Here is a 26,003-nt window from a genome sequence, read left to right on the forward strand (position 1 = left end):
AGTGTGTGGGGACCTGAGGGCAGTTCAGTATTCTCCACGAGAAGCGTGGGCTTCCAGAGGGGCTGCAGTGAGGACAGAGAGGGTCCAGCACTCCTCTGGCTGGCAGGCTGATGTCCGGCACCTCTGTGCTGATGGACCCCTTCACAGCCTTTGGGTCCCAGGCTGGTCATTTGATCAGGCTCTCATCTGCATGTCAATGAGGCTTAAAGCCCATGGAAAGAATTAAGTGGCCTGGGATGTTTACGCAACTTTGCAGTGAGGGCAATTGAGAGGAAAGTTGCTCTGACTGAGCTGATTGTCTTGGAGCAGCGTGGCAGTGAAGTAATCATGCTAATATTATGTGACTCAGGTTATGCGATATTTTCGACCATCAGCCTAGCAGGAGTTCAAACATGAGCAAAAACACAAACTAATCAAAAACAGTAAATGAAACAATCCTTTTAAAGCAGATCAACTGGCTTTTTATTTGTTTTCATACTTTTTATTCAGATTAAAGCATGGAATGAATTCAGATCTGCTTCGGAGAATATGAACCATGTTTTCTGTTGCATTTTTAAACCAACAATATTAATTTCAGTTGTTATTTCTTTTCCTTTAGGACTAATTAAAGAAAACATGTTTGTTTCTCTAGGCATCATCCCAAATCTGCAAATGGCAGGATATAAATTCTGGTTTTATGTTCCAGAAGAATGTTTAGGTTTTGAGATCACATAATGTTAAGTAGCAAGAAGTCCCTGTGTGAGAGGATACATGTGCGCTTTGTTTGAGTCTAGCCTCCTACCATGGATGTGTCCAGAGAGGTCAGCAGATGGCACGTGAGGATGGTTCTGTTTCTGGTCCACAGTTACATAAACAAACACAAGACGAATTCAGCTTCAATTGAATGCTTGTCAGAGGACATGCCTTTAACAGGCCCCACCCCTTAGAAAGTGCATATTGTGTCTCCTTTATATTAGGATCCCTCATGTTATAGGATGACTCCCCCCAGAACAATCTACAAGAACTCAGTTTTCAAGTTCTTTCAGACTGAAACCCAGTAACAGTAAGATCCTTATGGAGTTCCTTCTGTGTAAAGTTGAAGCTGCCCTTCTGCTAATATGGTACTCAGTGAATCCCCAGGTTATAAGACAATTAGGATATAAACTCAGTATAGGAGGCAAAATTATGTCTACTCAAAACGACCTTGAAAGCCTTTTAAAATGACCATAAGACCCACCTCTATGAACCCAACATTGCCAGCGTTTTACCTAGCATTCACTTGGCCTTTCAGTATCCAATGAGCTAGGGCCATGTTGTAGGAAAAAGTACATTTCTTTAAACACTGAGAAACAACCACCCAGTAAGATCCCAGCACCGGGAAGTAAGTGGGAACCAAGTCAACAGAGGGAACAGGTCATCCTCATGTTCACTATGAAGCCTAGACTCAAAGGGAATAGTGAGCAGGATTTCCTGACCCATGCCCTCCTCCTGTCCCTGTGCTGTTGAACTAAGATTCATGGGTACGTGTGCGACACCTTGTGTCTGTAAAGCTGCTGAAGGGCTTTTCTGTGTATAGTGCACCAGTGGCCCGTTCCAGCAACCAGCACTCCCCTGGAGAAAGGGAATTGAGCGGTCTCTACTCCACTCTCCTATGGAGAAATTCTGATTATGGTTTAGAATAACTTTGTCAAGGTGTCACGTAAGCCTGTTTAAATATATGCAGGTTGTGTTCAATACTGTGCCGAAGTGTAGCTTAGCAACAGGTAATGCTACAAAAGGAAACCTCTTCTTAAAAGGATCATTACACAGTTTGTATCCCTGAAGTTAGAGACATTCTTTTTGATCAGACTGAAATAATAGGGCAGATTTTACTTAAAAATTTGTACATATGCACACACACACACACACACACACTGCACAAGCTTCCGATCATATCCATAAGGGCTTTTCTGGTTTAGCTGTTCCTGGGAATTGGAGTATCTTTCTCTTGGTTCAAGGTCATTCCCTCCCCTGTGTATGGTGGTCTTGTTGTTAGAATAAGCTCCACAACTCACCTTGGACTCATTCTCTAACCCTCTCTTTTCTCTCTCACGTATTCACACATGCCCCCCACGTGTCGCCCATCACCTAGGCCGGTTGGCTGTACCCTCAGTATGGATTCTGAGTCTGACCACAGATCATTGCTCCAGATAGCAGCAGGAGCGCCATACCTGGATGCCTGCAGTACCTTACTAACCAGCTGCTGTTGCCACTCCTCCAGGCTTGCCTCCGCCTCACCACTCTCTAATCTCATTCAGCGTCAGTCAGCTTCACACTCGTCCACTTGAAACCTTTCAGCGGCTCCCCTGCACATCAGAGTGAACTCTCAGCTTCTCCCCATGGGCATAGCCCCTGCTCATATCTTACCTTTAAACATGATCCACCAAGAAAAGCCTCTTTAAAAGGGGTTATTCTGGAGCCTAACACGTGGGACCAGACCCAGGGCTTCCTGTCCTCGCAGGCCCGTGCTGGCCTTCCAGCTGGACACATGTTCATCAGATTAGGAAGACAGAGCTGGAAGAAAAGGCCACAGTGGGAAGAAGCACCTGCACAAGATGGATGTCCTGCACTAGCTGGGCACATACGATGCAACCCAGAATTTCACAGCCATCTATATTTCTCCTGTTAAAAATATTTATTTATTTGAAAGGAGAGTGATATAGGGAAAGGGAGAGACAGAAAGAGAATGAGATCTTCCAGCTGCTGTTTTGCTGTCCAAATGGCCGCAACAGCCCAGTCTCAGCCAGGCGAAACCCAGAAGCCAGGAGCTCTTTCCTGATCTGCCACTGGGGTAGCAGGGGCCCAAGTATCTGGGCTGTCTTCTGCTGCCTTCCTTGGCATCTTAGCAGGAAGCTGGATCGCAAGTGGCATGGCCAGGACTCTAATCAGCACTCTAATATTGGATGCTGGCCTTAGAAGCAGCAACGTAACGTGCTGTGCTACAATGCCAGCGCTAACGCTTTATAGTCTTAAGTCAGCTCCAGACCCCAAAGATTTATTTATCCCAAGTACTTAATGGTCATTCTAGTCTTTTTTTTTTAAAAAAAGATTTATTTATTCATTTGAAAGAGTTTCACAGAGAGAGAAGGAGAGGCAGAGAGAGAGGTCTTCCCTCCGATGGTTCACTCCCCAGTTGGCCGCAAAGGCTGGAGCTGCACCAATCTGAAGCCAGGAGCCTCTTCCGGGTCTCCCACGTGGGTACAGGGGCCCAAGGACTTGAGCCATATTCTACTGCTTTCCCAGGCCATAGCAGAGAGCTGGATTGGAAGTGGAGCAGCTGGGATGCAAAGTGATGCCCATATTGGATTGCTTGTGCTTTAGACCAGGGTGTGAACCCACTGCGCCACAGCGCTGGCCCCCGTCATTCTAGTCTTAAAAGCTTCTGTAAAGAGGTGACAGATTGACATTTCTGCCTACATCTCTGCCTGTGTCCTGATGCTCCCTCTTAGGTACTCTGGCCTTTGTGGTGAGCCCTTGTGTTAAGCTCACGCCCACTTTTTAACCCTTGCAGTACCCTCTACCTAGGGTCTCTGTTCCCATGTTTTTTGCATGGCCTGGTCTCTTTGTCAACTTACAGAATTTACAGAAGCCTTTGTTTTCTTCTTTACGAATAGAATGATCACTTACACACCTGGGATGATACATTTTAGGGGCTGAGGCCGACTTGAGAATATAGTGTTCAAATTCTGTGCCCCATCGTGCGTGCTCATCTTGTGGTGCAGCTGCCTCCGTTGCAGGTGCTCCTCCCACCATGCTCTTGTCTCCAACCACGTCCTCCTGCTGTAGTCTGGATGTTGTATTCATCTGAAACATGGGCCTGGAGCGGATGGGAGCTGCTAGAGTCTGGTCCTGCGTGTTGGTTTCCAGAATAACCCCTTCCAAAGAGGCCTCTCTCCACTCACCACATTTAAAAGAACCCAACTTTACCCAATTCTGCTTTTTCCCTCTTTGTTTCACTTCTCCAAGCCTGAGTAGATTGTATATACTTACTTGTTTGTCATCACATTAATCCATGAGACGTGTGCTGTCCAACACGGTAACCACTTCGCACATGGGGCTAGTTAAATCTAAATGTAATCAATTAAAATGAAACAGGATGGAAAACCAGGTCCTTGGTTGCACCAGCTCCATTTCCAGTGCCCAGTGCCAGGTGTGCTACTGTAGATGTGCAACATCTCATCAGTCAGAGGGTTCCATTAGACGGTGCTGCCTTAGGCTGTGAACCCCTGAGGGCAGAAGGCCTGTTTGCCTAGCTCATTGCTGAAGGCTCAGTGTCTCCAACACTGATACTCAGTGTGAACGAATGAGCGGGAGTCCCCTGCTTCTCAGGAGGAAACACCCTCCTTGCTTTCATATTTGTCTTATGTCCTTCCATACTCTAAGCTGACTTTGGTTTCTGATTAAAGAACTCAAGTAGTTGTTTCTTAGTGTGGAAGGGCGACTTGGGGGATATTTCGTCACTGTAACGCGGTCTCCCCTAATGTCCCTGAATTGGCCATTCTTCACCTCGTCTCCTTGGCACAAGCCCTACTTTGGGGACTCCCTCCTTCAGGTGAAGTCTTTGCCTGACTTCAAGCAGGAAGGGGCATTTTCCTCTGGGCTCAGTTTAGCAGGATAAGCTGTTTTGCTCCTTTCTCTGCACTAAATAGGAGCCCGTTTTTCCCTGATGTTCAGACTGTGCCATGTGGCGCCCACGAGATCTGCGCAGCCCTGGGCCCAGAGCTGAGTGCTGAGAGTGCGGGTTGAAAGCAGCACCTTGCCTCTGGTTTGCCCTTATACACAGCTCCAGTGACCTTGTGAACTCAGAGGAACTTCTGCATAGATGTGAGAGAGGAAGTCAGCAACCCAGGCCTGAGAATTTGTGTCACATACCCTTGATTCTTGGCTTTTTCTTGCTTTCTACAACTTAGTGTTTTAAAAAGGATCTGATACTTTTAAATACATTGCATATAAGGTTTTCAGGGAATAGTTCTTCTTTAAAAAAATTTATTCATTTATTTGTAAGGCAGAGTTACAGGAGGAGAAGGAAAGACAGAGCGAGAGATCTTCCATCTGCTGGTTCACTCCCCAAGTGAATCTCAAGTGCGGGCCTGGGCCAGGCAAAGCCAGGAGTCAGGAGCTTCTTCTGGTTCTCCCACATGGGTGGCAGGGGCACATGCACTTGGGCCGTCTCCCCTTAGCAGGGAGCTGGATCAGAAGTGGAACACTGGGACATGAACCGGCAGCCCTATGGGATTCTAGCATCATAGGCGGCAGCTTAACACGCTGTGCTACAACACAAGCCCAGAGTAATCCTTAATATATGGTTGTCGAGATAAGACATCATTACATAAAGTAGCTATAAAAATTATTTTCAATAGAGAATGATTTCAAAAACAGTAATTTGTCATTTTGAAGATAGACAAATCATTTAAGCCCAAAATAAGTTACTGAATCATGTTCAGAAGTCTAGATTCTAGAAATTTATTAGTAGAATGTCACTACTAAAATAATGTCAAAACATGTAAAATGTTTCATAGGTTCCGTGTCCAAAGGGTTATTGCCCTGAATAAAAACAACATGAGATTTTTAGACCCTGAATAAAAAAAATGTAGTTGGCAGATCCAGAGAACTTAATGAGTTAGAGAACACTTTTATTTATAATGACATTGTGAGAGGAATAGAATGGCTATCAGGGGAAAATCACGTTGATCTTATTTTTCTTGGTAACAGTAAAGGGTATCTCGTCTTTCAGAGCTGGGTGAGAAGCATCCCACAAATCTGAGGCGTTGAGCAGCAGTTCTGGCTGCAGACTGTTGTGCTTCTAGCCTCTCAAGGGATCTCACACTGCGAGGACTCCTATGTGGCAAGCGTGCTGCAGTCCAGAGAGCCCGCGGGACTGCAGGAACCTCTCTCTGTCTGATGGTTGCTGATCTGCACTGGTGGGTGGGGCTGTTTCACGCAGAAGTGAGAGCTCCTGAAACCACTTTCCCACCCTTCTTTTTTGTATCCTGTTAGCATTCTGGTGTCACAATTGCTTTTGGCCCGTTGAGACCTAAATGTGTTGCAATATGACTGGAAGACTGTCCCATCATAAGCACGTACCTACAGATGCTTGGAAGTGCTTCCGATGTCTGCAGCAGCCCCAGCTGGACAGGAGGCCTGGAACCATGGGTCCATGCTGGGGAGGGTGTCTTCTGCCTCCTGGCAGCTGCACAGCCTGTCCCCGAGTCTGCGTTTCAGTTTCTTTCTTGAGGATCCTGGGCATGACCAGGGCTTATTAACAACTGAGCTGAAAACGATAGATTTCCATCAAGTCCAGCGTCCAGCACCACATGTTCTGCACCCTTATTGGGCTGTTACCCAACCTGGATTGCAACCCTTTCTCCGCCAGTTACTTGCCCTGTGAATGAATGCAATAGACGCTAACCTTTCTCTGTGTTTTCCTGTCATGTGACGTAACAGAACTGCCTTTGCAGAGTTGGAAGTTTCAGAATGAGGCGTGGAAACCACCTGACACAGAAGAGTTGCTCGAGACGCACTGGTGTCTCTAGCATCAAGAAGCTGGTTAGTTGGAGCTCCCCCTGGAGAAGAGCACAGCTCTGGCATTTCGGGCTTCATTCACTTAACGTTTACGTTGTATTTTGTATTAATGAAATTCCCACAAGTATTCTTTGTGAAGAAAAGTATGATTACGTGTGCCAGAACTCTTCATTCTTTGTGCATAATCAGGAAAGGGAGAAAACGGGCCATCTGTGGAGTAAAGGCACTGAAAGCTGGAGCCATATTTTCATAGTAAGTGATTTTTTAAAAAAAGTAAAACTTGTCTTGAAAAATTCAACAGGTGTAGTGAACATAAGTCCAGTAATGTCTGTCTTTAATGCTGGCAATTAATTCTTTCTACAGAATCATACATTGGCATTACTTGGCCTGCTTGGTTTTGTGTTTGGTTTTAGAGTTGTGTAATGTGAGTCATATTTAAAAAAAAAAAAAAAGTGCCCTTGGGCTTCATCACCTTACCCAGAGTCCGTTGTTTATCTTTTGAACATGATATCTTTATTTTGGGATGTGTCTGGCACACCCCTATCTCGGTTGCTGTCTTTCTGAAAGCAAATCATCGCTCCACCTTTTCTGGTGGCCAGGTGTGGCTTTCAGCTGCTCCCTATCACTTTCTCGGACTTCACGGATCCTGCAGCTTTTGCAGACTTTGCAATTCCACTTCCAACCCACTTACATTGCGTCTGCCCTGCGTGGAAGAAGGATTTGAAACCTCCCACACCAGTGAGGTTCCAAAGATGATTTAATGGATACAGAAAGATGCTGTTGTCAGCAGGGAAATTAGAAGGCTTTTTTTTTTTTATTTTAAAGAGCCAGTTCATGAATATTTTCATGTTATGGCGACTTTTATGACCCTGTGCAACCTTGAAACTGTGGGAAGTTGGATAAGCACGGCTCCCTGTGTGGAATTATTGTCGGCCCCTGGTGAGGGCTACGTCATGTCCTAAAGGTCCCCGGCAGGATCTTTTTCAGTGTGTTTGTTCATCCTGTCCCCTGGGCCTCCCGGAATAACTTTTCCATCGGCATCCTGATCCCTGCTTCCACATTGTCAGTTCCTAATGACAGACTGGAGACAGCAAAGGGCAGCAATCTGTCATGTATCCCCACAATCAACTGTTAACCATCTGTGGAACCGGCCAGTAATGGCTGTGAAAGAATGACACTTCTAATTTTCTACTCCTGGGGGTTGGATGCAGTTTGGGGACAACAGAAAGGGAAGATAATATGTAAGAAAGTTTGGGGTTCCAGCTACAGAGTCTTGATGTCCGCCCTGGGTGCACTAAGTAGTTTTGCTTATCTAGTCAAAGGGACTAGTGTAATTGATCTGTAATTAGAATAATAATAAAAACAAGAATCATGAACAGCCACGGAGTACTTGCTTTGTTCCAGTAGCTTTTCTAAGGATTTTGCATATATTATCTCATGTAATCATCACAGCACCATCGAAGTATGGCACACAGTATCTGTTCTATAGGTGAGGGGGCTGTCTCTACCGCTGTGAACCTTGGGGGAAGGAGAAGCAATCTGGCAAGAATGCTAGATGGACATCGTCGTAGCTGCACCCTGAGGTACACAGAGCTGGAGAGAGTGTCAGGATGGCTCACTGCCGGAGTATGCTGCAGTTTTAGGAAACAGTTTTCTGACCAGAGGAATAGAGCAAATGGAAAGAATAATGGGAAAGTGCCACGTTTTTCCCGTTAGGCTCAGAGCTTATTCGAAGGAACTGCAGTATTGACTAGAAGAGAGCTGTAGCGGATTGGAACAGGAGAAATTAAGTCTTATCAGTGGAAATGGAATGTTTGAAGTCAGAGAACTCAAAGCGATTTGTGCTGGTTACCAAGTGCAGGATCAGCTTAACTGGGGGAGGAGGGAACCACAGAATGTCTACGATTCACTGGATAACGAGGAGAAGTGAGCCGGGAAGTCAGCTGGAGTTGATGGAACAAAGCAGAGGGTCCACCTAAGGCTGAACCGAGCGTGAACACAGGCAGTGGCCCCATGCGAAAGATAGCAAACACCTGCGAATGAATTAAATAATAGAGCAACATGGGCTCCGGGTGGCTTCACCTTGGGAGATGTTGTGTTTGAGAAGCTCCATGAAACGCCCATGGCAGGACCACCCTGAATGTGCCCAGCGCGAAGCTGAGCAAGGCTTTGAGCCCCCTACCAAAGATGTGGTCAAAAAGGAAAGGATCTTTGTTTCAAACACGTCCGTTGTTCCCCGTGCGTCAGGACCGTCTGGCAAGGGTGGAGTGATGGTGCAGCTGCCTCCTGGAAGCTGGTGACACCTGGAAGACCCTGCCTGTGGCGCAGCAGGTGTGTGTGCAGGGGGTGTGGGAAGGGAAGAGCAGTGCAGAAGGGAGAGGAGGGAGAGAGAGAGTAAGTCCCTTGTCCATGACCTTCAGTCTTTGCTTGAGCCTCTCAATGGCCAGGCCCACCTGGCAGCCAGACAGCTGACAGAGGAGTTTCCTGGGAAGATAGTTCTGGGCATAAATGAGCAGATGGAAAGCTGGAGGTGAGGGGTTGGAGGACCTGGTGTGCTCCGGAGAGGAGGGGGTGGAGGAAGTCTGCAGAGGTGCATCAGCCAACACCAGAACAGGGTGGCATTGACACAGGAGCTGACACAGTGCGGTCAGAGTTTCCAGTCTGAGTCAGAGACTGGTAGGAGCAGATAGGCGGGCACCCAACACAAGAGGCCTGGGTGGCTTATGGGGCAGGTGGCCGCCTGCCTGTAGGCAGTAGAAAAGTATCAAAGTTTTCAGCGGGTAACGACCATCTTTGCATGTTAGGGTACTTTGAGAGCTGTGTAGGCTGAGAATGATTTTGAGCAAATGAAAATCTGACGTCCTTACCTTTAGTCTTGTTCTTAGATTCTTTGAAGCAGGAAATAACGAGAAGCGGCAGTAAGGACAGGATAACAACTGGGCAGCGTGGTGGGATGTGCACATGTAAGAGAGGGAGTGGCTGGGGCTAGCACCCAGGTCTCTAACTTCTGCTGAGCAGCAAATGGTGGTGTTGCCCAGCAAGGTCCAGCCTGTGTTGGGGAGCCCAGGGGGCAGCGGGTGCCCATATACCGGAGCCAATGGCATCTGCACACAGAGGGGTCAGTGGTTGAGTGAGAAGATAACCAAGGCTTTTGACCATAGGGTGAATAAAAAGAACCCTAAAAGGGGAAAAAAAAAGCAAGAATACCAGACAGATCCAAGCGGCGTTGGATAGAGTGAAGGAGACAGTCTTATTCTGGGTCGTTATCAGAGGGAAAGGCAGTAGGAGCCAAGTTGTGCTGGGTTAGTGTAAAGGAGACCAGAACATAGCAGTGGTGATGATGGATGCCTCTTGTGAGAGTACACATGAGAGCAGAGCAAAGATGGGTGGAATCCAAAGTGGAGTGCGGTCTCATTTGTGGGGTTGGTGAGACTTGAGGATGTACGTTACAGCCGGCGCCGCGGCTCACTAGGCTAATCCTCCACCTAGCGGCGCTGGCACACCGGGTTCTAGTCCCGGTCGGGGCGCCGGATTCTGTCCCGGTTGCCCCTCTTCCAGGCCAGCCCTCTGCTGTGGCCAGGGAGTGCAGTGGAGGATGGCCCAGGTGCTTGGGCCCTGCACCCCATGGGAGACCAGGAAAAGCACCTGGCTCCTGGCTCCTGCCATCGGATCAGCGTGGTGCGCCAGCCGCGGCGGCCATTGGAGGGTGAACCAACGGCAAAGGAAGACCTTTCTCTCTGTCTCTCTCTCTCACTGTCCACTCTGCCTGTCAAAAAAAAAAAAAAAAAAAATGAGAGGATGTACGTGGTCAGGCATGAGTTTAGTCTTTAGAATTGGAGTAGAGACCAAGGGGCTCAGGGCTGAAGTCAGGCCTGGAGAAGTTTGGGCAAATTTTCTATAACTGCCTGCCAAGGAGCTGAGCTTATGCTCTAGAGACAGTGCTTGGAATTCCAGTCTTTGGTAAAAGCCCAGTAGTGCCTCCTGGTTACATGCACGAAACACCTCTATTCCTGTGTGCATGCTTTTAGGAGGTAAGCAGCAGCCCAAGGCCATCATCATATGACGCTATGCAGCCTTCAAACTGGGTTTAGTTTCATTTGTACTTTGTGACTTGTCACTCTGTGTATGTCAGCAGATGCATATGCAGACAGATACACATACACACACACACACACCCACATACACACAACTGTATCTTCCCCATTGTCTCCAGGCAATTTCTGATTACGAGACACGGAACAGACAGGAGATGCCAAACCTGTCACATGCTGTGCTTGTCTTACCGCATCCGCTGGCTTTGGATTCTTGGGGTGTGGTGCACAGATTTTGTTGGTCTGGTAGATTGGCCTAGAGTGTCAGGTGCATAGGCACTGCCCCCTGCACTTTGCTTCCTGGTTCCCCAGGCCTTTTGCTGCCAACCACGAGGGGGCCTCTTCCCAGGCACCGCGGTGTTGGAGGTGGTCAGTAGGTCCCTTGGGCACTGTGGAGTCGGTGTTCTCCTGGGGGATGCCCCTCTCTTGGCCTTCTGCAGTCTGACCAGAGGCTTCCCTAGGTTCTGCCTACAGCTTCCTCTCTGGGGCTTTTCCTTCCCACACACCACAAGGAGAGGTGTCCCTGGGATCCTCATCCTCCCAGACTTTCCCATCATGGCCCCGTGCTCAGGTTCTCTCAGCTTCCCCTGGGACCAGGAGTCTTGCAGCTTTTGAATCCTGTGTGTCCAGAAGTCACACTGCGTGACACGCACTGCCTTGTGGAGTCCCTCAAAGCTGGTGGGGCTCCTTGCTAGGTCCTGAACCAGCTGGAACTGGACCAGAGACTTGGCCTTCTTAACTCTTGAGGTGCCCCAGAGAGAGGGGTCACTCTAAGGATTTCCACACATGGAGGCTCCAGCTCAGAGTCAGGCTTAGTAAACCTCTGCTCCTTTCTCTCCAGAGCGGCCTGGAGCTCTTGTCTGCGTCTCCCAGCTCTTGGCACAGCAGTGTAATTAGCAACATTATTGTATCTGGAAGGCAGTTGGCGTTTAGTTGCTCTGGCCCCAGCCAGCCTGTCGTTCCCTTCCACTCCCTTCTCATTTGGGGTTCGAGGGTTTGAGTCTTTACCCTGCTGGTCACAAAATCACTGCATCAGAGAGAATTAAAAATAACTTGAGGCAGCCTGACTCCAGCATAGGAGATTGGGTAATTCCTTCCATTTTGTTCTGTGTAGAAAGGCAGATCCGGGCTCCCGTGGCAGGGAACAGATCATTTCACGCGTCTGTGAGTCAGCGAGTGACCCTGTTCCACCACACCAGCTCTGCACTCAGGAACGCGGGCTCCTCCTGACCCCCACTCAGCTGAGTCAGTGCCCTGTAGAGATGCAGACTTAGAATCAAGCTTCAGGCATCTCTTCCTAGAAGACATTTATTTCTGTCATATCCTCAGTTTAAAGCAGTAAATGCCCTCCCCTCAGCCCATGTAGCTGGTTTGTCCTCCTGCTACTCTGAGAGCGTGATGCCCAGGTGAAGGCAGTGCGTTTCCCGCCTGCTCTGACTGGCAGTCTGCAGTCGAGGGGAGCCTGGGGCACGCTCAGAAATGCACGTGGGCATGGGTGCAAGCCCAGCTTACTTTCAGCTACAGGGAAAGCAGTTGCATCCGAGCCCCTTCACTCGTGATTGTGAATTCAGATAGATGCTAAATAACGCCGAGCAGTGTGGATTTGGAAATCGGCCTTTGCCATGTAAATTCCCCCTCAGTTCCCTCTCCTGTCACATCTTATGCCAAAGTAAATGGAAGCTGTAGAGGACCTCTGGCTCCTCGCTTCTCAGATGACCTCAGCGAGCTTGGATTGGCAGGGCTGGTGTTTGGCTTGCACAGGCCCGTTTGTTCGTCCTCCCCTCCCCCTGAAATGTCCACATCACACTTACCTTGCCTGGCCAGGATGCCGTATGGCTTCCTGGGCCTGCCCCTAACAGGTGGGCTTTCTGCTGTAAGGAGTTCATCCAGGCAGCTCAGGAACCCGGGACTAAGCCTGCAGGTTCCCCAGCACCTCTTCCTCCAGCCCCGTCTGCGCTGCTTCCTCTTCCCTTCCCTTTCCAGAAAAGCCCTGTGCAGCAGGGGCCTGGCGTTTAGTGCAAGTAGGGCGAGTGATTCACTTTTCTAAGCTCGGATTTCTTTGACTATGAGCTGCAGATTGAAAACAGTGTTGCCCACACAGATCCTGCTCTTTTCTGAACGTTATACTCAACAATCATGTGGTTTACTGCACTGGATTATTCATTTGTATTATTATCATGTATTTTTATTAAATTATAAATGTAGGGGCTGGTGCTGTGCCATAGTGGGTAAAACTGCTACCTTCAGTGCCAACATCCCATATGGGTGCCAGTTCAAGACCCAGCTGCTCTACTTCCTATACAGCTCTATGCTATGGCCTGGGGAAGCAGTGGAAGATGGCCCAAGTGCTTGGGCCCCTGCACCCATGTGGGAGACCTGGAAGAAGCTCCTTGCTCCTGGCTTTGGATCAGCTCATCTCTGGCCATTGCAGCTGTTTGGGGAGTGAATCACAGATGGAAGACCTCTCTCTCTCTCTCTCTCTCTCTCTCTCTCTCTGCCTCTCTATAACTGCCTTTCAAATAAATAAACTATAAATGTTGTCTGTTATATGTGTATAGGCATAATATGTATACCAATACACTGTGCACTTACATGTCCTGATGATGAGACTGTGTACCTGTTTATGTCAGAGAACAACGTCTCCCATGGCTGTGTCCCGTCCTGACAGCCTAGCCATGCCAGGCATCCAGTAGGTAGTTGGTAAACAGCTAAGTAAATATTCACAAAAATTAAATCTATTCCCCTCTATCTAATTTTAAAGAAAGCTTATTCCCTTTATATTTAATGTTTGCTGTTTCTCTACTATAGAAACAATACTGAAGGAAACAAATGGCACAAACTTCACTCATCCTAACAAAAAAGGACATAATACGTGTTTGCCAGCCCTTTAAAAAACAAATGCTGATGCTGGCGTTGGGGCACAGTGGGTTAATCCACTAATGCCAGCATCCCAGCTGCTCTACTTCCCATCCATCTCCCTGCTATGGCCTGGGAAAGCAGTGGAAGATGGCCCAACTGCCTGGGCCCCTACACCCACATGGGAGACCTGGATGAAGCTCCTGGCCACTTGAGGGATGAACCAGGGGATGGAAGATCTCTCTCTGTCCCTCCCTCTCTCTCTGTAACTCTGCCTTTGAAATAAATAAATCCTTTTTTATTAAGAGAAAAATGTTTATATAAGCTTTTTTTGTGTTTTACAAAATATTTTTCATAATTAGCCCTCAAGTTCTATGTCTGAAAAGCCAGTATTATGTACTGTAAATTACTCTGGACAGTTTGAGACATAGCATCACAGAGCTGTTTTCTTAATCCAGTAGCCCAGAGTGAAGTCCCCAGTGAAGGTGGGCTGTGTGGTGCCTGCCATTTGTGGTTGTCATTCACTGTTGGCAGACTGAGTCCAGCAGTCACCATGCCTCTGTGTAATCCTGCCAAGGCTGGAAACGGCCTTTTTCCATTTCCAATTGTGCTTCTTGAACCCACATACAGAACGCTTGGAGATTATTATAGCATGAATTGTTCTCATTGAAAGACAGAAGAGACTAAGGGCCATTCAGAAATCCACATGACTTGCATCTGATAAATTCAAGAAAGCCCTGGGTCTTGGGTGTACCGATCGTAAATCGTTGGGTCTGACAGTGTGTGGCACAGCAGTGGTGCAGAGCTCCTGAGGCCTGGCTTGGATTCCTGTCCTCAGCAGGCAGTAGCTCTGGGTAATTGGCTTTACTCTCTGGTCTGCCATTCCCTCATCTGTAAGAGTGACATTAAGGATTAAATCAGATTAAATTGATACAGCAAAATGCCAACCCAGGGCCTGGTGCAAGCTGCTGTTAAATAAATGGTCAGTGCATTGTCACTGTGGTATTACTGTTTATTATCGTCCTCGTTATTATTAGAAACACGGTGGTGCCTCAGTGACTGATTGTAACTGACGCTGAGATGGTAGATGCTTCTAAGGAAAGAAGAACATGTTGTGTGGAGACTCCGAGATGGCTAACTCTGGGAAGCCCATGAGAGAAAAGGGGGTTAATGGGACGTGTCTGTCCCCAGCCCCCGCCTCCTCCGCAGTGGGGTTGCACGGCCCACTTTCCTGCCTGCTTAACCGTCCTGAGCCTTTTACACGTGTAGCCCTAGGAGTTTCCCATTACTTGACTTCGCAGCTTGATGGATAACAAATACTGACATTATCTTTATGTAGATTAAATATCACCTATTTTCCTATTATTCTTCCTTGTATTTTTTGGCCAGATCAACGTCGTACTCGTAAAACACAAAGAAGTCCTGATTTGTGGCTTTTGCCAGTTTCTGTGGCATAAATACTCCCAGTATGGCCAATTGCAAGGTGTCAGTGTGAAGTCATCGAGCACAGAGCTGGCATGAGTTGTGCCAGTTGCCCAAGTCCATATAAGCTGGCTGCATCCCACCACTGGGGCAGGCCATTCCCAGTTGTGCTTCAGCAGAATGGGACGGAGGCAGGGTGAGGGGATGACAACAAGACTTAGGAGACAATGCTGTAGAGGAAAGCACAACATGAGCCAGACAACATCGTCCTAGGGAACCATGTTCTAGGGAACCTCTACTGTGGACTCGTAAGATTGCATTAGCTCGCAAGGTGGCAGGCTTCTGAATTAGTGTAGCTCACTCTGTGGGGTCTGCACCAAGACGACATCCCCTGTTTCTCAGCCTGTGCCCGCACCCTTAGCCCATGCGTTACTGCAGTTTGTCTCCACGGTGGATCATTAGAATACGCTAGGCAAACAGGATTCAACAGGATTCATCCAGAGTGAGTACACGCCAGACTACTTGACAGTCTGTTTCCGTGCCTGTTCTCTGTGCTCTGCTCATACTGAGTGCAAAGGCCTCTCCTAGCCCCTTGTGCTTGGGTGGGAGCGTCTCCCCAGCCACCTCCTTGTTGCCGAGTTTTCCTGTAACCGGTGCTTTCGAGGCTTGGTGTGGATACAGTGCCCATGCTTGTGAAGGGGTCTCTTCCTCTCTTTCCCCTTCTTCGCTCCCCCACTTTCCTGCTCCCGTCTGTTCCCTCCCCTGCTTCTTTCGAGGGCGTTTTCTATCATCTTCCTTTGCATTCCTCACAAGCCCTTGAGATCATCTGAACAGGAAGCAGTGTCCCAGCTCAGTCTCATCATTTTGGGATCTTTGCTGTTATTCAGGAACCTGCTACTTTAATTTTTCCCCATGAGTGGAATGGGACGATTTCTCTGGTCACCTTTCCTTTGCTGGCAAAAATTTAACCTCATCCTCTTCCTCTTGAAAGCCGTATTGTGCTGTATCTAGGAAATTGTATCACTGTACTGTAAACACCTTTCTGAGAACCTTTAATTAAAAGCTGATACCCAGAGCTTCATCGTCATGGTTAAGTTAAGCACACAGAATCCTCTAGGGAAAGCTCTGTTTCCAGCAGCACACGCTGGAGCCAGCAGGATTCTGTTCTAGACCGTCTCAGCCATCGTCCTTACCACTTGATGGTGTTGTCGACACGGTGGGTTTCTTTTTTTTAATCCAGGTCTTTTCACTTAAGACCTCCTAGAAGTCCACCAAAGGCTGTATGACTTAAGCTAAAGAGGACAGGGTGTTTGGTCTGGCGTTGACCATGAAGCCCTCTGCAGATGTGCTCGAACTCATCGCCTGTGCTGTTCTGGTCCTGGTGAGCTGTGTGGGAAACACGTGTTTGTTTTACACCACCAGGAAGTGCATCACTGGACGTGTACAGACATCCTTTCTTCTCATTTTCAGTCTTGCATCCGTCCACCTTATTAAAAACTTGGTGGTGAATGTCATAAAGATTGTTTACTCTTCTGGGATTGTGCCGGATTCAGCTGGCTGCAAGGTTCTGCACTTCACAGCGGCCCTGACAACCTCTCTGGCCATCTGGTTCATGTTACACTTGGCGCTGCTGTACCACCGGAAGCTTTACCAAATCGTCCACCCCTCGAGAGAGGCTGCAAGCCTGGAGCAGCAGCAGCATTCCGTGAGGCTGGTGTCTGCACTTTGGGTGGCTGGTGTGGCTGTGTACACCCCACTGGCGGTTTACACCAGAAAGGCAGAGAACCCGAGCGCAGGAAATGGTACAGACCCCTTGTCCACCAACAGGATGTACGTGGATTGCCTGATAGACTTTGGAAATGAGCAGGTAGAACTTTACTATGGGAAAATATTTTTAGTTCTGATTGATGTTCTGCCTTTAGCCTTCTTAGTCTTCGTCTGTTTCTGGATGTCTTTCCTCCTTTCCAAGAGAAAGAAGATGACATATGGTGACATCTGGATCAGAGATGATGATTCAGAAGTTGAAATCCTTAGAGGAGCCAAGTTTAGTATTTTATTAATGTTGCTGATCACTCCACTTTGGATTTCGCACTTTATCTTAGTCTGTTTCTTGAAAGACTTGGCCGCGTGTGTCTTGATTCCAGCTGTTCTCTCGGCTCTCTCTTCAGGCTTCTCTGCTCTCAGTCCCTTCCTGCTTATGCTGGTTAATTACAAAATGAAGTTGGTGTCCTTCTGCGGTGCCAAAGAGGTAAAGCCCACCCCACCGCCTGCAAATGTTGTTCTTTCTCCATATGCTTGATGGCGGAGAGCTGCTTGTTAATCACTGGCAAACGGGCCTCGTCTTGGGAGGGTGCAGCTAGGTTTTTGTGACCCTCATCAACAGACTGTTTCTGAAAGGGCCTCTAGAAAATTGACTCCTCTCCAAAAACAGACTGCAGAGGGAAACCGTGCACGGAAAAGATATATGAACACTAAGTTCTTGGAAGTGGAAGAAAAATAGCCATCGTGACCTGTGTGATTTAGGACGATGCCAAGATTTGTTAGTGTAGCCAGTCGCAAGCGGCTCAGCAGTGATCGCAGCCTGGAAATGAACTGAGCATAAACAAGATATTAAGTATTTACTCTGTGCAAGGCTCAAAAACGACGTGGGTCTGAGGATAACGTTTCCTAGCTGAATCCCTGAAGGTACTCACGGAACCGTCGTCCCTCACGTTTCTCTTGAAATGCTCCCACCCTTGTTGGAAGCGTGTTGGGTGGATGTGCAGTGTCCCGTTTTGCACCTTGCATGATAGTATCTCCTCCTCTAAACTGGAAGCGTATTATTTGTGTTCCCTTTACCTTCAGCGTCTTTAGTAAGTTGGGATTAGGGAGAAGCACTGGATCAGTGAGTTAGTACTTGCTAAGTCATACTGTGCATGTGTGTATAGTTGTGCAAATATTGGTTGCTACAGACATTTAGCCTCTATCCTTGTTTGTTCCTCTAACTATATTTCAAACCATAGTATTTTTAAAAAGTACACTCATTTTTGGTCGTTAACTTGGTACATTTACATATCAGAAGAATTTATAAAATCCTCATAATTGATTTCTGGGTTTGGATTCAATAAAAATATCCAGATTATAATTCTAATTAAAAATACATGGCCAAGTTTTGATGTTTCATTGTTAGCCAATACAGCCATTTGGAGTGCTTCAGATGCAATGAGTAATTATTGTAAATGTTGATGCATATATTTGTGTAAGCATTGAATTTCCAGCTTATTCTTATTAGAGACTTTCCCCCCATTTTCCTTCTGTTTTAACAGAGCCAGGATTTATTTTACTGTAGTTCTGGTGAATGGATGCCCACCAGTTGTGATTTCTGCTCTAAAAAGGCTGCACTCAGCATTATAAATCTGGACCTCATTAGTGGAGGGGACTTAAGACATTTGTGTTGCCGTTAGGGGCTACAGAGAAAGAAAATTGTAAAGTAACCAAGGCCCCAGTTCTTGCATGGGCCATTGTCTGTCCCGTGGACAGTGCAGGGAATCCAGAAAGTGCACAGAGATGGACTTGCAGCCTTCTGAGATTTCTGGGTGGTCTTCATGGGAAATGCTTGGCCGAGTCCACGGAGGTAGTTTAATCAGAAGGGCACTAGGCATGGATCCTGTGTAATGAAGCTAACATCTGGGGAGATGGAGGATGTGGGGAAGAGGCCACCATGTTTTAATTAGGTGCAGATGTAGTCAGAGCTGGGAACAGCCACTGATCTTAGGTAGTGGTTCTGTAACATGGTTTCTGAGACCAGCACAATCAGTGTCACCTTGAAACCTTGTTAGAAATACAAATTCTTGGGACCCATGCCAGGCTGTTCGGTCAAAAACTCTGGGAGTTGAACCCAGCAATCTACTTAGTAAGCCTTCTGCATAATTCCCATGCATGCTAAAGTTTGGAAACCCTAGTCTAGGGTTGCTCCAAAGCTTAATCCTCACACACGCCTGCCATGACACCAAGATCTCTGGCTCAGGATGTGGTCTTCAGCACTCCCCAGGCGTCCTGCTGTCATGTCTGCTCCTCTCTAAAATGGCAGTCGGGATTCTCATCTGTGTTCCATACGTCCTCAACACTAGCTGCTAAACAGATCCGTCACAGAAGTTAAGCAGTCTTTGCAAAGTCAAGCATACGCCATCGCCGCTCCAGGTGCTCCCTCGGTCTGGAACTTGGGTTAGGTTTGGGTAGTTTCCTGTACATGACAGAGTGCAAGTCCAGTTCCCAGATTATTCCACAGCTCCTTTCCAGAAGCCAGTGAGAGACACAGTTGGCTTAAGCTCATGCTGACCTTCCCAGGACTAGAAATGTTTCCTTTTTCTTCCCCGATACTTTGTTTTATTTGTTTGGACCTCATTAGGTCATAGTTTCGTCCTTGTGGAATTGATAGATTTTAATCTGCAGCAGAGAATAAATCATATGCTTGCTGAATGAACAAGAGTCCTGTTCTCTCTTTAAACTTATTTCCAGTCTGACTCCCTCGTTCGCTTTTCTCTCCCTTAGCTGCCATATTTCATCCGCGTTGTTGGCGGGAGCAGGGGAGGAGGTGAAAGAGAATAAAGCAGGTTCAGCAAAAATGGCCCGGTAGCGCCCCACAGGGGGACCCAGGTGGGACTGGGCTGTCGGAGGCCCTGCGCTGGTTTCAGGGGTGTTCCCCAAGGTCCCGCCTCAGCCCACACAGGGTCCCTAAGTTAGGTCCTCTGTCCCCTCCCAGTGCAGGATTCTGACTTTCCTCTGTCGGGGCCCCTCCTAACTTCCCTGGGGACCATTTCTTGCTGGGATGGTTGTGATCTCACTTGGCAACCCAGTAAAGCCCATTCCGGTGTCATGATTAGAAAGTCTTTACTGAAACCCACTTCCCAGAAAGTCCCTCCGAGACCTGCCCTTGGAGTCAAATCCTCTTCCACCTGCTGTGTCTTTTAGAGTTCTCATCTTGGAGAGAAACTTTCTCTTTTCCTAGTTCGGTGTTTGCTTAGCTGCGCTGCCTCCTTTTCCCTGCCGCTGGCTGTCTTCGCTTTGGCACTCTGTCTCACTATCTTCCGCTCACCCTGAGGCCCTGTTCAAAGGTGGGACCCAGAACTAAGCGCAGCGTGTGTCTTCCTTGTATGTGTGTTTCTTGTGAGTCTGCTTGTGTTTTCCTTGTGTGTTTGTGTCTTCCCTATGGTTCCTTCTTTGGCTTCTCATGCACAGCTCTTGTGAGGGTGGGTTCTTTTCTTCTTCCAGAAAGAATTTTGAATGTTAAATGCATTCTAAATTCCACATATACACAGAGAGATTCAAAGCTATAAAAAAAAATGGGTACATCTTGTTTAGGCTAAAAAAATTGAGATCCTTCCAGACTCTGAGGTCCTAGTGCAAGATAGTTGATTCTCAGCATTCGGATTTCCGAAATTGAAATTACCCCCAAATCTTTTAGAAGAATTTAAAATATAAATTATGCCTCAGAACTGCCAAAGACGGGAATGATCCTGGCCTCTCACATCAAGTTCCCTGGTGCAGTGCTAACTTACTGCCTTGTAAGATAAGGCATAAGGAAGCGTAGTTTTAATCCACTTTCCTTTGAAGATGAATTAAAGTGTTGAATCGACCACCTGTGGAAAGTGGCATTTTATAGACTAGTTCAGGAGTACCTGTGGGTAAGGTATGTAAAGTATACAAACGTCTGTATATTTTAATGGTGATGATCTTGCCTGATCATTGTATTTGAAAGGCAGAGAGAGAGAGAGAGAGAAGGAGAAATCTTCCATCTGCTGATTCACTCTCCAAATGCCTACAGCAGCTGGGGCTGGGTCAGGCCAAAGCCAGGAGCATAGAAACTCCACCCAGGTCTCCCACGGGGCAGCAGGAACTCAGGATCTTGAGCCATCAGCTCCTGCCTTCCAAGAGCATTATTAGCAGGAAGCTGGATAGGAAGTGGAGTAGCCAGGACTCAAGTCAGACCCTGCGACATGGGATGTGCATGTCCCAAGCACCAACTTAAGCCACTGTGCCCCATACCTACCCCCTCACCCCGCTTCTGTGTAGACTCTGTTGAAAGAAGAATTTGGAATAATGGTTCGTGGACACTCATCACAGTACAACTCAGGGATAAGGATATCCATGGCATTCTGAGATCAGTGGTTCAATGTCACTCCCAGGACTTGGAGCAGTGTGGGTGAACCGGGAGGGCTCTGGCCCATTTAGCAGGAAGCGATTTGTTAGCTGGCTTTCTCTCTGAGTAGGACCTAACATTGGCCAGAATTCTGAATGTTTTCCATCTGTCAAGTAGGAAGGGTATGAGTGCAAGTTGTAAATCACGCTGCATACCCCCCTCTCCTTCACAGAATTATAACGGACAGTCTTATAGAAAGTATTGAAGATGAGTAGGAAACGTGACATGTATGACACAGTTGCAGTGTTGCTTAACACTGCGGTTTTGACAAGTAAGAAAGAAAGAACTAGACTTCAATTAGAAGCTTGGCTGTGTGTAGATGAGGCAGTTACAGAACCTCTCTGAGCCTTAGTTTCCTGATCTCTGAGATTTTTTTTTAAAGATTTATTTGTCTATTTGAAAGGCAGAGTTATAGAGGGAGTTGGGGAAGAAATAGATAGATCTTCCATCTGCAGGTTCACTCCCCAGATGGCCAGGTGTGTAGCAGGAACCCAAGGACTTGGGCCGGCATCCACTGCCTTCCCAGGTGTATGACCAGGAGGTGGATCTGATGCAGAGCAGTGCTCACACAGGATGCAAGCATCCCAGGCAGGGGCTTAACCCACCACACCACAGCACTGCCCCCCATCGCCCCCCAACCCCAACCCACACACAGGAGAATCCAGGAAGTTCATGTCCCAGGGTCTTTGTGAGGCAAAGGGAGCCATCAAGTCTCATTGGGAGCCCCCAGCCCCCAGCCTGCGCAGAGATTGCTGGAGGTTTTCCTGTGGGGGCCCCCTCAGCACAGGCAGGGAGCTCAGCAGTGTGTCCTCCTCTCTGGGAGCTGGGGCTGCCCCAGGTTACCACGTCCAAGCGTCCAAGCCTGCCGTGTGATACCAAACACTCCCTTGTATGTTACCAAGCATGCCAGACACGCGGATATTCCAAGAAGTTGTGCTCTATTTACTCTTCGGCTTTGGAAGTACCCTTTTGTGTCTCCCCATACCCTGGCCCTCAACCTTCAGGAAGCAGAAGTACCGCGTTTGGTGCTGTATCACTGTTACCATCTTCCTGGAAGTCCCAGTGCAGAACTCTCGCCAGCAAGCCTTCGTGCGTGCTGTACCCGCTGCTGGGGCGCTTCCCCTGACCCTCCAGTCTCCTGCTTCAGCTCCCAGCCTCAGCTCCCGCCTCTCCCAGGCAGACTTCCCTGTCTCCAAGGTCCAGATTAAGCGTCTGGGGCCCTGTGTGTGCATTTCGTTTGGCAGGCACCTCCTTCTGTCGCAGCGACTGTGGTCTGGCTTGTCTCCTCTCGTGTTGTGTGCCCCATCCTGGTGTGCAGAGTGCCCAGCTCAGACACCCAGAATATTCCATAAAGAGAGAAGTGGCAAAAATCCATAGTCCCTATGCTTCCCTGCTTTCTCTCTCACAGATGCTGGCTGGCTCTCCTTCAGTCTCCTGAAACGCCTTGCCTGTATCGTTTTTCTGCCACAAGACGGCATTTAGCAACTGCCATGCTCTGGCCACCGTTGAATCAAAGAGGGAAAGAAACTGAATCCGGCATTTGGTATGAGTTGCTTCCTTGCCAGGCAAGCTACTGAGCCAGCTGGGGACAGCATTTCCACCCAGGCCTTCCAGTGCAGACAGACAGAGTTGGTGAATTTTTTTTCTTTTTTTTTTTGAGCTGTTGCATTGGAGGAAGCAAGGTCAAGGTCTATAGGCAAGGCTTTGAGATGGGAAATTTATCCCGATGCAAAATCTGGCAGGCTTGTGTGCGCGCACACACGTGTGTTCAGGGAGTGGCTGTTGTGCTGAGTGTTGGTGGGTACAGAGTGAAGATATGGTGGTGTGGCCGGATTGCCCTGACCTCATCACGGAGTGCACACCGCTCATCTACTTTGACAAGACCGGCTTATTTTTAATTATCGGGCCTGTGGTAAATGGTAACCGTAGCAGCGGTGACTCTGGCAGCCGAGGAGAAGTCTGTGTAACGTGAGCCTTCAGAACGAGCCCTTGCTGACTCCCTGTAAAACCGAGTGAGGCAATACATTTTAACAAGAATTTCAGTGGAGCAATTTATGTGATATGTGACTGGAGTCACAAATCAGGGAGCCTTTTATGAGCCAAGCACACCAGAAAGCGTACATTAAGATGAGTGTCGTTTTTTGACCTGTTGTGGGCCACTCCACGCTCTTGCCAGCAATGCTGCTGTTACGCAACAGATTTTTTTTGGAAGTCTCCGTTTGGGATGATTTTCTGACATCAGTGTTCAAGTCATAGCCAAAAAGCAATAGCATCAAACAGGAGATCATCGTCTGGAAGTCGGGGGAGAGGCCACCTTTTCACTTGGGTGCGCTGTCTTTGTTCCCCAGCTCTGCTCTGACTCGGCTGTCTTTCTAATCCCTTGAAGGAGGCAGCTGGGCCGAGACCGAGGTCTCCCGGGAGAAGGTGTCTTGGTGGTGATGGACCCTGAGGGGCTGGATCTCTACACCTGCTCTTTTGTAGGCACTGGGAGACTGTGAGCGGCAGAGTGCTGCCGGGCTCCCGTATGTGGATGCTCTCTGTGTCACTCCTCAGCTGCCCAAACAGCTGGGGTCAGGCTTCTCCCTGCGCCTGGGGCACATCCACGGGGACCAAGGAGTCAACCCCAACATCCGCCCGGCACACAGGCCCCAGCCCTCGCCACGTCCTGACACTTTACTCATCACCCTTCTGTCAGTGTTCCTACGCACACTGAGCGAGCTGCAGCATTGAGAAATAGTCCCTTGACCTCTGTCTACTCTCCCTCTCCCAGGCCAGTCTGCATCTTCACTCTGCCCCCTTTGAAAAATTGTTTATGTGCACACAGCACACCTGCCTCAGTGAGTGATCAGTTAAACACCAGTGAAGAGAAATTCAGGTGGCTTGCAGTAGGAAGGGTCCGATCAGCCAGCAGTCAGTCCTCAAGGAGAACAGACCTGGGGAGAAGGATTTAGGGGGAGAGGGACTCCTCTACAAAACAAAGTCCCCGTAGACACCCGGGAACCAGGCCAAGTGACTGTAGCGTCCAGGGTCAGGGCTGCCGGTGTGAGGGTGCAGCACGCACACCTGACCGGGAGCGGAGGCCGGCTGCGGTGCACAGCAGGAAAACTCTGTCATGCAGAACGTTGGGCTGGGTCGTCCTTGCTGGGGAGCCTGAAGCCTGTCTCCCCCTTGGGCGCTGCCCACTCCTGCCGGCCCCAGGAGGTGAGCCCACTGGCCTCCCTGCCGCTGCCCCGGCCAGATTGATGATGGGTGTGGGCGGTTCCCGAGCTTGCGCTTGGCACGGCTTCCTCCCGTCCCCTCTGGTCATAGCCGTGGAGTGGCACCACGTAAATCTACACTAGTCACGACAAGGCAAGGGCCCTTCCTTCCTCCAGTTGTAAAGCGGAGGAAACATAAGCCCTGCCTCGTAACATTTTACTGCGTTGGCAAAGGTTTTCTTTCTCTCTTAGGAAGAGGAGCACAAAGCAGTGCCGCGTGGGTAGTTCATGTGCAGGGAGTTTTGTTTTGTTGCTCGTGTAGATGTGAAACGCTCCTTAAATACGAATTCAATCTGAGAATACAGATGAAGTCAGTGTTTTGGCAAGAGGCACCAGTAGAGATGGGGGTAGTAGCCCTGGTCCTTAGAGCTCAGCACTGAATTCCTCTCGAGGGTCAGACTCTCAGATGCTTTCTTGTCCCGAGATGGGTGCAGCAGCCTGGGCCCAGCCATGAGCCAGGTGGGAGGCCCAGCTGTTCAGCTCCAGCTGGTGTTGCCGTGGGTGGGAGAGGAGGGCGTGTGTTGCCAGAGCTTTGGATATTTTGTAAATGAAACCGGAAATCCATATTTTTATATGAAATCCTCCAAAGCCTACAGGATGGCAACCGACTTGATGTTTTCAGCCCAGAGCTAGGGCCAGACTGGCCTCGTGGGCCTCCTGTGGGTGCCCCCTGGAGCTGCCGGGCAGCCTTGTTCTGCAGCGGCTCCTAGGTTCCCTGGGTGGCTTGGCGGGAGGGGCAGAAGAGCCGGTGAGAAAAGCTTGGGCTCCATCTTTCTGATTGTTCCTCGTGGCAGCTGCCCTGGTCGGGCTTGTCCCTTCCTGGGTGCGTGCTCAGGGATGCCCGGAGCTCCAGGGCAAGGCAGGTAAGGAAGGAGAGAGGGGCATTGGCCATTGTACGCTTTCCTGGGAAGGACGCTGGGGTTAGTGGATCCTGGGGGGTTTGCAGGCACCAGCAAGAAATGAACTCTGTGCAAGTGCACCTTGGGAGGGGAGCACTGAAGTCAGACAGAGGAACTGGGTCTAGGCTGTGAGCCAGGACTGAGTCTGGAAGCCTCCGAAGGAGGGAAGGGAAGCCGCGGATGCCCTGCTTCTGGGCAGGGTCGTCCAGCCCACTAGGACGGACAGGAGCTGTGCCTGGGCCTCCCAGCAGTGGCTGCGACGGTCCTGGCCCCCCTGACCTGGCCTGGAGAGAGCCCCACCTCTCGTCTGAGTGCACATGCAAGGCCTGCCTGCTTCACCGTCATGTGTGTCATCTGTGAGCCATGTTCCCTGGGGTGCCCGTTGGATGCTGAGCGCTCTGTCGCCGCGGCAGCTCAGCCAGGTTCAGTGATCTTCTGTTCATTTGCTCAGTTGAGCTGTGTCCATCTGCATTTGCTAGGAGGAGTCTTCAGAAAGCTCACAGAAAATGTGCCTTGTCTCATAATTCCACTTTCCCACAAGCTCACTGAAATAACCTCATGCTTCGTTTTGTATTTCCACTTATTTAGAGACCAGCTGGGACAGCAGCTTATGCATGCTTTCTGCTTGGTTTCTTTGTATTTCCGTGTTCAAGTGCTGCACCCCAGCCGGACACCCAGCGTCCTGTGTGTCGGGCATCAAGGCCGTGGGGACGGGGTCTGGAGATGAGCAGCCCACAGTGGGGGACAGATGGGGGAAAGA

At 48.9% G+C, this 26,003-nt stretch overlaps 2 protein-coding genes across 11 annotated transcripts in view; both read left to right on the top strand.

The window, feature by feature from the left end:
• Positions 1-26,003, top strand: part of SNCAIP (synuclein alpha interacting protein) — a 171,695-nt gene that overhangs the window by 65,044 nt on the left and 80,648 nt on the right. The gene's annotated exons all lie outside the window — the stretch shown is intronic.
• On the top strand, positions 16,155-20,563 carry LOC127490656 (uncharacterized). Its single transcript, XM_051844151.2, has one exon. The coding sequence runs from the start codon at positions 16,237-16,239 to the stop codon at positions 17,206-17,208; it is 972 nt and encodes a 323-aa protein (XP_051700111.2). The 5' UTR covers positions 16,155-16,236; the 3' UTR covers positions 17,209-20,563.

The sequence above is a fragment of the Oryctolagus cuniculus genome, chromosome 6 (genome assembly GCF_964237555.1).
Source record: "Oryctolagus cuniculus chromosome 6, mOryCun1.1, whole genome shotgun sequence".
NCBI classification, from domain to species: Eukaryota; Metazoa; Chordata; class Mammalia; order Lagomorpha; family Leporidae; genus Oryctolagus; species Oryctolagus cuniculus.

What these genes read in the sequence shown, in the direction of transcription:
- LOC127490656 (XM_051844151.2), top strand. Translation starts at nt 16,237, where the DNA reads ATGAAGCCCTCTGCAGATGTGCTCGAACTCATCGCCTGTGCTGTTCTG.